The sequence below is a fragment of the Astyanax mexicanus genome, chromosome 6 (assembly GCF_023375975.1).
Source record: "Astyanax mexicanus isolate ESR-SI-001 chromosome 6, AstMex3_surface, whole genome shotgun sequence".
Classification (NCBI taxonomy): domain Eukaryota; kingdom Metazoa; phylum Chordata; class Actinopteri; order Characiformes; family Acestrorhamphidae; genus Astyanax; species Astyanax mexicanus.
The window spans coordinates 4,469,839-4,481,958 of record NC_064413.1 but is presented as its reverse complement, the minus strand read 5'-3'; the positions used below and the strand labels follow the sequence as shown (position 1 = coordinate 4,481,958).

The following is a 12,120-nucleotide window of genomic DNA, read 5'->3' as shown; positions in this document are numbered from 1 at the left end:
ACCAAGAAAACCTACTAACTGCTTTATAATTGCAGCAATTGAATGCAACCAATAAATTAAACCTTATTTTTATATCTTTGTTACTGTTATAGTATGACAAGTGATTAAAATGAAGAAAGTAAATAATATAAAAATAAAGTAAACAACATATTTAGTCTGTTTTTTTATTTTATTTCTTTACATTTTACCGGTACTCCGACAAGTGACAGAACATTTTATTACAGTGCCTAACTCAGCATGTACTCTTCTTTAATGACATTTTCAGACACAACATAATAATTATTATTAATAATAATAATAATAATAATAATAAGACAATTCAACCTGACGATTTGGATTGAATGGAATGAACCGTGAAAAACAAACATGGTCATAGTGTCAACGTCCTAGTTTTTACAGCAGAAGTTCACATCTAAATACAGAACTTGCATTTGTTTCCTGGTTAGAACAGGGTAAATTAATGAGTAACATTCAAACAACATGAATAAAAACATGACAAAAAAAAAAAAAAAAAAAGGTTTAGTGCAGGCTGTTCGCTTTCTCTGTGAACAGTGTTATATTATATCCTTGCTGCGCTACTGCCTCATTTAGTTTACACATACTGTCTTAAACAGTCTACACAGGCAGGTGCACAACAGTACTATTCAATAATACAATTAACCTGTTTGAAATACCATAGAGTTTACCCAGTCAAATCTACATGTTAAGAAACAGTATGTTTATGTTATTAAATCAGCATTTTGAACTCCAAAGCAAGGCCGAGAAGAGAAAACTGGGAAAGAACTAAATTGCTGCTATTGGTTGGCACAGCATGACAGTCCTGGGTGTCAATACCAGACAACAGAAGAGTCCTTAGGCAAGTACCCTAACACTACATTCACATGTGTGATCTGTGATTCAAATAGAAATCCCTCTGGATAAAAGTTAAACATGTAGCTGAGGGTCAATTTCTGCAGGCTTAAGTATTTAAGGTTTTTTTTATACCTGCAGTTTTTTTCTCTAGTCTGAATCAGTTAATTTAGAGTTGTTTACTCCCTTGGTGTAGAAAACAAAAGCACACACCATGATGCTGATGATTAAACTATATATCTCGCAGCCCTAGGCACATCGAGGAGGAGAACGAGCCAGACTCTGACAGGTTTTAAGAAGACCAGGCTGTAAAAACAGCCATAAAATGACTAGATGCCATCCATTGCCGACAAGTAGGGCTGGGCGATATGGAAAAAAATCTTATTACGATATAGTTTTTCATATCAGCCGATATCGATATGTATCACGATATAAATCAAATCACTTTCTGTTACACTTAAAGGTTTCTATTTTTACTCAGAAGTGACAGAATAAGGGAGTTATGGACAAAATCACTAGCAGGCTCAGAGCCTTGTGGACAGACACTAGGATGTTAACATCTTGCCAGGTGGGTACAGCTTTTAAATTAATTTTAAAAAGGGGACAAATATATAAACTAAAAAATATGTAAGACCCTTTACATTATATGTCTGTTTAATTTAAATTGCAATAACACTTTATTTATTTTTATAAAATTATATTTAATCAAAAGATCATTCCCCTCCCTGAATGCAGGCAACTACATAAAGCAAAATACAAGAGTATATCACAGTGTTCATTTTGACAGGTGATTTTGATACAGTCTTAGTCTTTTCACTAAAATGTATAATAGTTTTAGTTACATTTTAGTCTATCGGATATTATTAGTTTTAGTCAGATTTCAGTCTAGTTTAATTTTGGTCATATAAAAAGTATGTATTACATATGTTTTACTGTTTTTCTATTTTCTATTTGTTGTAATTTTAGATAATTTACTGCTTATGTTTTTTTTTAAATAAGAGCCTTTAGTTTTTTTTTCATTTAAATTAAGCTAACATTTAAATATTTTAAAAAAAAAGTGGCCTATAATGGAGGTGGGAGGAATAAAGTCAAGTTTCTGAAATGATCCACTTCTACTGCAGTACAGATTTATACTAACATTACTGGCTTTCAGTAGACTAGACTTACATTACTTAAGTGTATTTAAAACTCCAGTTCAGTAACAGCAATGTTTAGCTCAGTTCAAATACAGCTAGACAGATTATATAATCTTCTGTATTTAGTAAAATATCCAGCATAACAGACTCTCTATCTGTTAAAAACTATAAAACACAAAGACAGAGGAGAATGCTGCCCTCAGGGTTTTCTAACAGAAACAGTGAGAGTTAGGAAAAAAGATGGAAAGTGCTTCCTTTCTGTGTGTTTATATACTAACCCCTCACTCGTGCTGAAGTTAACCTTAATTTACACGAAACGTGGATTAACACGGCTAACGTGCGTTACCCATTAGTTTATTAGAATGTAAAAAGCAGTGAAAGCATCTTAGCTAATGATGACAGATTGCACAGATCCCTTTTACACCTAAACATCGCTAACTTTAAACTGGAGACAAGCTAATCTAACTAGCAGCAAACAGAGCAGCGTTTACCTGCCTTCAGAAATCTGAACAAGCTCACCTCTCTAAATATCTTGGAGACGCATGCCTCATATTTAAAAGGTGAGTTTTCCAGTGTAGCGCCGCTGAATAGTATAAATGAAGTTTATCCAGTAAATGGGAGAGAAGGAGCCGCTATGTGAGGAGTTCAGAGTGGAGGGGCTCGGGGGGTGGGGCGGAGGGGGATGGGGGAGGGGTTGTACTGGGCTGAGCAGCAGTTCAGCGTGCTGCCTGATCTCGTGCTGCGCCTTTTCACAACGCTACTTAAACGGGAAATAGAAAATTTAGTTTATCGAATTTCTCGCCCCGACTTATCGCGATATATAGTTTCCTCGATAACTATCGATATCGTTTTATCGCCCAGCACTACCGACAAGACTACAACCAAAATAATTTGTTAACACCAATTTTACAATAAATACTTACTATAATTAATTAGCTAAGGAGGTGCATAGAATATCATGGTCAGTGATGCTGAAAGAACACAGCAGCTGGATTCATTGCTTTTACATTTGGTGTTGGTAGATTTTAATGGCTTCACATCCATGTCAAAAGTCAAGGGGGCAAAAATACAAGCCGGGGGCACAAAAATACCAGGTTAAAAAAATGTACCAGTGTTTTAACTTTTTGCGTGTGTAAATTAACTTCTTGTGAGCACAAATGTGAAACTAGCGAGCAAAAAAAAAGGGAATCGTGGGAATCGCTCCGTCTGCCTGGCTTCAGTGCCGGCGAGGCATTCTCTCCAGGCGGGCTGTTTAGATGTTAGCATAGCCTGTTAGCTAACTCTCCTGCCGTCCTTCCTTCCGTCCGTCACGAAGCCTGAAGATATCAGCCAATAGCGTTCGCTGAGGGAGGCGACCCTGACCCCGCCCCCAAACTGTCAAAACCACCCCTTTCAAAATTCGGGCGTTAAACACTCAGTCAAGCACAAACTGCTGCAGCAGGTAATTCACACATTTAAAAGGTTAAAACACTGGTTAATTTTTTTCATTTGTATTTTTGTGCCCCCGACTTTTGACATTGATGTGACGCCATAGATTTTACATATTTTTTTTTTTTTTACATTTTTAAACAAAGGTGCTATCAAAGGTTCATTGACCAATACTATAAAAGAGCCATTTCTGATTCCATAAAGAGTCAGAGCCTTTCAGTTAGTAAAGAAACCCAACGTTAGATGTGGGCAATATGATGAATTGTGATACTCTTACCGTATCAATAAATGTATAGATTTTTAAGCATTCACAACACTGACAACTGTAAATTTAAGTCTAGTTAAATTGGATGAATTTCAGTGCATTTTAAAGAAGTATTATAAATAACAAATTGGCTTAAGTGTGCTAGACTGTACTAGACTAGGAGACCACTCCTTTCCCTTCTGTTTTATTTCTCTTTTGTTTCTGGGTGTGGCTGTGACTTTTAAACCGTCTAGCCTAGCAATAAATCTGAATTCATGGTTGTTTTTAATTCACTGTTACACTGAACTGTCAGCCTTGATATGTTTTTTCAATCTAAACATAATGAATACCTAAAAAAATTAATTTCAGAAGTCTGCCTTTGCAGTGACTTACTTAATCACAAATACAAGTAAAACGGTCACTTTTTAATTCTGGATAAAATAATTAAAATTAATAAAGCTGTTAGTCTGGATACTTTTTTCCTCCCAAATTTCACTTTTTGAATGCTGACACTTTGAACACACCTACATATAATTTTTTTAATACTAACAGAATACCTTTTCATATTGAAATTAATTTTGAATGATTGAAATCGAATTTTTGAATGATTTTCAATCTAACTTTTAAATTTGTTTAATATCCCTAATTTTACAATGCGATTCCAGTAGAGTTTTCCACCTCAGCCTCGCTTTATTTAAAAAAAAATAATAAATAATGAATTGCAAATTGCATATAGCTTCTGAATGTGGTTCTAAATACACAATACAATACCTGTTCTGCTTCTGAAAGGAAAAGGGCAGAAAGTTGTGCAAAAATCATCTGCAGTGAGAAATTTGGAATGTCAAAGAGCATCTTTCTACAACATGAAGTTTCCTACCTGCTCTATTTATTCACAATTAATATCGCCACAAGACCAGTGCTAAATTTAGCCTAGGTGTATTTTCTTGCACGGTGGTTCAGGAGATGGAGAAAGATGAGAAACAGAGGTTGGAGATGTTCGATCAGAACATGTCGAATGCTCCTTAACGTGGTGGACCATGTCTTTATCTGAAAGAACTACTCCACAAACGTCACACTGCGCGAGATCCTTATTCACCTGGTCCGATCCGTGAGGAGACGCTTCAGAGCTTCCGTGCTCATCCCATTGTTCAGGCTCCTTTTTGATGTTTGGTGTTAACAGGGCAGCACTAGTGTATTGAGCAGTGTTCAATGAAGAGCTTCTTCCCACATCTAACCCAGCAGTCTGTTTACTGGACTGATCATCTCGTTCAGTCTTGACCTTCACTAAACATAAAGGTGTCTCTTGATTGTGTGCTCCATCTGTGGATGAGCTTGGAAGGTTTGAGCAAGCTTTGGTCTTTTGCAAGCTGTTTAAGACCTCTTCGCTCAAGTTTGACAAAACCCCAATTGTCTGTTTGCCCCCTGTATTGGCCTGTGAAATGTTTAATATCTGCTTTAATTCAACAGGAGCTGCTCCATTGATCAATGATCCAGATGTGATTTGGTCATCTAATACGGTCCATCTCATTTTAGGACGATTCACACCAGTCGTCAAAGGTATCAGAACATTCGCAGCAGGACTCGCCAGGCTTTTTAACAAAACTGGTTTGTCTGATTTTGCAGCTTGGCTTGTCGAAGCTAAAGGAACATCAATGATCTGCGGAACAGACAGGAGCTTCTCAGACACCGCAGAGGTGGTTACAATTTTCGGTGGACTCTGGCTGGACTTGGAGGCAGACGGGATGGGCCCTGGCAGAAACATGACAAGAGGGACATTACCAGAATTACTGTCTTTATCCAGGACAAGCGTCCACTGACCCTCTGAAGGCTTTGCTTGGTTACTTAGAGAAGCAACCGTCTGCAGGGGAACACCCTGTAAAACTTTCTTTTGCTGGTCTAGAGTGATCACTTGGAGAACTTTGCTTTTAGAAGAATCGGTACTCTCCTTCTTTTTGAAAGGAGGGGGCTGCGGCTTTGGCTTCTTTGCAGACGGCTGTAAAGAACACACACAAAAAAAGAGTGAATTATTTTATTTTTCTGTGATTAATCAATTATTTGTCAGATGTTCTCTTTATCTTTAATGTACGGGGAGAGTCAAGAATCATAGAAAACCCCCTTTATTCAAGAAACTAGATATGGTGACCCTGTTCTAGAACATTCTGGAGTAACTGGAGTATTATTTATACTTTACTACTGTACTAAAGTACTAAAATGCTTTATCTGTATCTACTGGAGTATTTTTTTTTTACTTCATTACAGTGTACTTAAGTATTAAAATACTGTATCTGTATCTACTGAAGTATTATATTTACTTCACTACAGTGTAATTAAGTACTAAAATAATGCTGTATCTGTATCTACTGGAGTATTATTTTTACTTCACTACTGTACTTAAGTATTAGATATACTGTATCTGTATGTACAGGAGTGTGCAATATCCTATTGCGCGCGATAATATCCAGTGATTCCAAAATAACCTATTTTTTTGACACAATAAGACAAATTCAATATCGTGGTATTGCAATATTCTTGAAAGCAGTATATATGTATTGTTTTGCTATTTACAGCAGTTTATATGGATGTATTTTAGATTCGTGGCGTATTTGTGTTGGTACATTGTTTTACTTCTGTTACACTTTATTTTATATAAAACCAGTCTTGGTGAGTTACTTGGTGAGTTTACAACAGAGACTAACATTTATAGGGTTTCTAATGAATGCATAAAACTGTAATAATTATACTAAATCAAAAAGTTCTTTAAGTTCCACACTTAAGTGGAAGAATTAAAGGATTCAAGAGTGCCTCGCTTTAAATGTCAGGGCCAACAGAATTCTAACAATGAAGTGTGGAGCTACTTTGAGCTTGTTGATGGTGTAAAGAGAGTGATTTTTTTTTTTGCACAGATTATGCTATGCTCCCATCACTAGAAGTGTAAGCCTGTTGGGAGCATCAGCTAAAACGCTGTATTTGGGAATGCTGGGGTTGAATGGATAAAATGGGCTATTTGACTAAAGTTTGTATTCGTTATCATGTTTTACTACAACCAAGTCCATTTTAGACCGAATTTCTCCTTTAAATGTTTAATGTTTTAGAATGATAACTAGTGTCAACTACTAATTAGTTACTAATTACTTTTTACTATTTAACAATGTTTATTAAAGCTGTAAATATTGTTCATTGATGTACCCTTACTGTAAAGTGTTCCCAAATAATCTCTTATTCCCCAACCTTAATCAGGATCAACAATAATTACCTCAGGTGGGCTCACCAACCCACAGGTTTTAAGGTGGCTGTCATAGGCATGCTGATGTGGGAAGCCCAAGCCGCACTCCTTGCAGAGGCACGGACGAACGGCCGCGTGGCCTCCCATGTGCGACATCAGCATGAGCGAGGAGCGGAATCCCATTCCACATTCGGAGCACTTCATGATCCTCTGATGCGTTCCGGCATGCTTCTTCAGTTCCTCCGTGTTGGCGAAGATTTCTCCACACTCCATGCAGCGGATATCGTTCGTCTTCAGAGACGTGGCCATCTGATGACCCCAGCAGCCTGTGTTTTTCTTGTGATTCTCAAAGTCATCTTTACTTTTGAAGACAACCAGACACGCCACACACTGGATGCTCTCGGGCTTACACTGGTGCTTGCGGTACAGCGACGCTAGGCGAAAGTGTCTCTTGCAGTGGACGCAGGTGTACGGCAGAAGGCCCAGGTGAACAAAGCTGTGACGCAGCAGGTAGTTCTTCTTGGAGAAGGCCTGGCCGCAGTCCGTGCAGATTAAAGCACTTTTCTTGTGCCACTTGAGGTGGCGACGCAGCGACCCCTGGTGGTTAAAACTGCGGTCACACTCGGAGCACGGGTACCGCTTCACCTCTTGCTGGTGCGACTGCACGTGCTTTTCGCATTCCTCCATGTTGACGAAAATGCGCTTGCAGAAATCGCACTGGTAAAACTCCTCCTCGAAGTGGTTGCTATCTAGATGAGTCTGCAGGAGATCCGACGACGCGAATCTGGCCAAACATATAATGCAGGCGTAGGTAGTATGGGTGCGCAGATGTGCACGATAGTTCTCTAGGTGGCAGAACTGCTTGTCGCATTCGGAACAGCAGTACGGACGTACACCTTTGTGCACGTGCAAATGTTCTTCGAGCTGGAATTGTGAGGAAAAGGTGAGGTCACACACTTGGCAGCGATGCTCTTTAGTACCATTTGTGTCTAGAAACAAAAAGAGAAAAAGAAATGTGAAATATACATCTTGTACATAAATCTGTTACAAAACTCAGCATTATATCTGACAAATATATTCGGAGCCCAAAAAACAAAAAAAAAAGTTGGCTACAGATGGTGTTTTTTTACTGTTTTACTACATATTTAAATGGTTCTAGATATGCAGTGAACACAGTCAATGTAATGTAATGCAGTGTCCAATTTCCAAACACTTGAGTTTTCTGCCCACCCGCTCCTCCCCAGAGCGGCAGGTTGCCAGATTGACACGTTGGCAAACAACAATTTTTACTCTGTAGCTGATCAGTAAATATATCAATTTCAACATCCAAAATGCCCATCTCTACTACATCAGTAGTGGTGGTAAATTACCCAGCTATGGTCAGCAACTTTACTGAAGCTCAGTGATTACCTGTTTAGCAGAAAAATGCTTGCATCTGTAGCGAGTTTTCCATCCTCTAATTTTTGTGCGCAATTTGAAAAGCGCATAAAGTAATCTAAATATAAAAGGTACAATTTGGGAAAAAAATAATAAATAAATAAAAAATTATACACTCAGATAAGCTAATTTGCAAAAAATAAAAAAAAGAATTTTTCTAATAAATTAAAAACCTATTATTTGCCAGATCGCATGAGTAAATTATGATCCTAATTTTACAAAAGCTTCTAAGATCATCTGAGGCTGTACACAAACACTGGCATTTTGACTTGTCATTGTTATGGCCCAATAAATTAAAGTTCATTTAGAGTTTATGGTCCATGACCAATGACACAAGCACACCTCATCAATCATGGTGTTGTTTTGTGTGATTTTAGTGATTTCTTTAACCATTTCTATACATAATGTTGACACAGTGCAGACTCACGTACCTGAAGAAAAAACACTGTTGTCTTCATCTTCTGTCAAATCAAGGTCATCGATATGGTCATCATCTTCTTCGTCTTCCTCTTCATCATTAACATCATCATCATCAACGTCAATGTCAACATCAACATCAACATCGACATCAATCTCCCAGTTCCCATCTGTCCGTCTCATTCCTTTCTGCTCATCAGGCCTTGTTCCATTTCCATCTGGCTCAATTTGTGAGCCACCTCCACTTATTTGCCCTAGATTTCTTTCCTTCTCCTCTGCAGGTGCTTCTATTGGATCAGGCTGAATTTGATCAGTCTCAGTCTGAGAGTCTGATTGCTGAATGCTAGGTGAAGAGCTCTGACTGGCAACATGAGCATTCTGTCCCAATGAAACACCTGGTTCTTCATCTTCAGCAGATGCAGGTTCAGTAGTTGCTTCAAGGCCTGGAGCAGCATCTTGCGTTTGAGGCGACTCCTTCTGCTTCAACAGCTGAAAATCCCAGCTTGAGAAGCCCAGCTCTGTTAGCTGGATGTCAATGGTCAATTCTGAAGACATGACAGTTTGAGGTGCGTACAGGAATCAGGAGAAATTTGTTGGAAGGGTTGAGGTCCTCTTCTACATTCTTTTCTCTGTGAGACACAAAAGTTTCCTCACTATTTAATTTCGAAACCATTGTTTTTTTGTTTTTTTTTATAAGAAAAGGATCAATAAAAGATAAGAATTGAATGTATAAGACTGCAAAGGTAGCTAGCTAAACGATAAACCAGTTAATGGGATATTTGGCTAAACTCATAAATCTTATCAGAGAATGCTCACAACAAGAATAGCTAGCTAGTTAGCTTGTGTCCAGTTGCTGAGTTACTGAGACATTAATTGCTAGCTTTAGCTAAACATGGTGGAAAACAACAAGTTATTAGCTAGCTAGGTGATTCAATGATAGCTAATTTGGTACAGAATGTATAAATTAATGGCATTACACTGCGTTTTCTCACCATTTTATTTTTAAAAGGCTTTTTATTTTTTTTGTTTTTATAAGAAAAGGGTCAACAAAAAGATTTAACATGTAAGAAAGACTGGTAGACAAACGTAGCTAGATAAATGAGCTAGCTTGTTAGCTGGTGTTCTGTCAATTAGTGCTCCTTGTCACACAGTGTACCTAGCTAGCTATATTTATAGCTGCCTAAATAAACCAGTGGAGGGGATATTTAGGTTGACTAAACGCATAAATCATATCAGAAAAAGCTTATAACATAAATAACTATAATAAGGAGACTTGTATGACCTAAATCGTAAGCTATAGGTTATCAAGGTGAGGTAACTTGTTAGCTAGCAAGCTAGCTGGTGTTCTGTCAAAAAGTGCTCCTTGTCAAATCGTGCTAGCACAGTGTAAGTTACCTAGCTACATTCATAAGTCATGATGGCTAAATAATTCAGTTGATAAGATAAACCCATAAACCATAACAGAGGATGCTCACAAAGAGAATAGCTAGCTGGTGTTCTGTCAATTAGTGCTCCGTGTCACACAGTGTACCTAGCTAGCTATATTTATAGCTGTCTAAATAAAACCAGTTAAGGGGATATTTAGATTGACTAAACGCATATGTCATATCAGAGAAAGCTTATAACATAAATAACTAGAAAAAGGATACTTGGATGACCTAAATCGCAAGCTATAGGTTATCAAGGTGAGGTAGCTTGTTAGCTAGCTAGCTACCAAGCAGATGTTTTGTCAATTAGTGCACCTTGTCAAATCGTGCTAGAACAGTATACATAGGTATATTTGTAGATATATAAGATGGCTAAACAAAGCCGTTGATAGTATATTTTGATTGGCTAAACTCATAAATCATATCAGAGAATGCTCACAACGAGAATAGCTAGCTAGTTGATTAGCTAGCTGGTGTTCTGTCAAATAGTGCATCTTGTTAAATCATGCTAGCACAGTTTACCTAGTTAGCTTAGCCATTTTTTTTAATAATAAATATCAGAGAATGCTTTTAGAATAAGTATAAGAAATGTAACAGTTAACCGAGCTATTTGGATGGCAAAGAGCACTTACTCTCTTAAAACCTCTAACGCACTAACTACTTCTAACCTCATTTCCTTCTTCCCCTCCTTCACTTCTCCATCCTATTATTTCCCTTTGACCTCCTTTAGGCCCTACCTAAAGATGTTTTACCTTTAACTTTATTACTTTTGTACTTCACTGTTGTAAGTCGCTTTGGACAAAAGCGTCTGCCAAATGTAATGTAATGTAATGTAATAAATCCCTAGCTAATCCCTATTTAGTTATATCAGGCTAACTAAACAGCTAAATTGGGTGAAATATATTTTTTTGTATTGTTTTATTTCAATCGTCGCAATGTACGATTTTTTGTAGGAGTGTTCTGTAAAAATCAAGCATAATTGAACCGTACGCTCAGATTGTAAAATGCACCACATTAAAGCTAACAAGTTAAATCAGTAATTCACACATACAACAAAAAATATATACAAATCAGCGCATGCGCAGTGCCACTAGGTAGCACGTATCGAGGCGTAGCACAACTGGACACAACACTGGCTCCTCACCCAATGCCTCATCCAACTTAACCAGCAGGCTAATACAGCAACATTTATACAGTTTATAATGGTAAATGCTATGAAAATAACTAATAAATAACAAAATGGCGTTGTTTAGCTGTTAGCTAGTTAGTTAGCTACCTGAGCTGTAAGCGCACGAATCGCCCGCAGGTTGTGTTAGCTTCACTGCTGCTAACCACCTGGCGCTGCTCCGCTCCTCCAACCACTGCCGCCAAAAACACGGCGCTCATTCGCCCAGACCGAGGCTCCAGAACCGCTCCAGCCGCTCAGCCCGCTTCCTCACACTGTAACGGAGATTTCTGAGTAAAGGAAGGGTGATACTCGCGGTCTGTTCGCTGTTAAACAGAGGGAAATATTCACACTGCGCTTTCTGAAGCTATACTCCGAGCTGCTGCATGTTGTAGGCAGTATTTCTATAGCAACGAATCGCGCATCGTCGCCCCCTACAGCGCTGGAGGAGTGTTTTTTTTTATCAATATTGCTATTTACCTGAAAGTTATAAATAAAATTGTAACATTTTATTAGTTGTTTTATAAGAGTTTTATATCCCATTCAAGAACATTTAATAGTAACATAATTAGCAAAAACTGACTTTTTCTGTTTTAACAGTAATTATCAGAACCGCTCTAGTGACTGGATTACCTGTCAGATTCCTGTCAGAGTTTTTACTGAACTGGAATAATCTGCTTTTAGCAACAAGAAGATAAAAAAAATCACTACAGGAAACTTTAAAAACTCAGCTGACTGGGGTCACTAAATCATCTTAAACTTTTAGTTTTAACTACCTTAAAACAGCCTGTAGT

General features: G+C 37.8%; 1 protein-coding gene across 1 annotated transcript; it reads right to left on the bottom strand.

Annotated features, from left to right (window-relative positions):
• Window positions 1-4,521: 4,521 nt before the first annotated feature.
• wu:fe05a04 (zinc finger protein 236) lies at window positions 4,522-11,742 on the bottom strand. Its single transcript, XM_007250827.4, has 4 exons — window positions 11,438-11,742; window positions 8,749-9,363; window positions 6,911-7,869; window positions 4,522-5,650 (listed from the first exon to the last, which is right to left on the bottom strand). The coding sequence occupies exons 2-4, from the start codon at window positions 9,287-9,289 to the stop codon at window positions 4,583-4,585; spliced, it is 2,568 nt and encodes an 855-aa protein (XP_007250889.3). The 5' UTR covers window positions 9,290-9,363; window positions 11,438-11,742; the 3' UTR covers window positions 4,522-4,582.
• Window positions 11,743-12,120: the final 378 nt, after the last annotated feature.

Excerpts from the sequence above, each read along its gene's own strand:
- wu:fe05a04 (XM_007250827.4), bottom strand. The coding sequence starts at position 9,289 with ATGTCTTCAGAATTGACCATTGACATCCAGCTAACAGAGCTGGGCTTC. Across the intron at positions 7,870-8,748 it reads CAACAGTGTTTTTTCTTCAG|ACACAAATGGTACTAAAGAG; the intron begins GTACGTGAGTCT and ends TTTTGTTTCTAG. Across the intron at positions 5,651-6,910 it reads GGTTGGTGAGCCCACCTGAG|CCGTCTGCAAAGAAGCCAAA; the intron begins GTAATTATTGTT and ends TGTTCTTTACAG.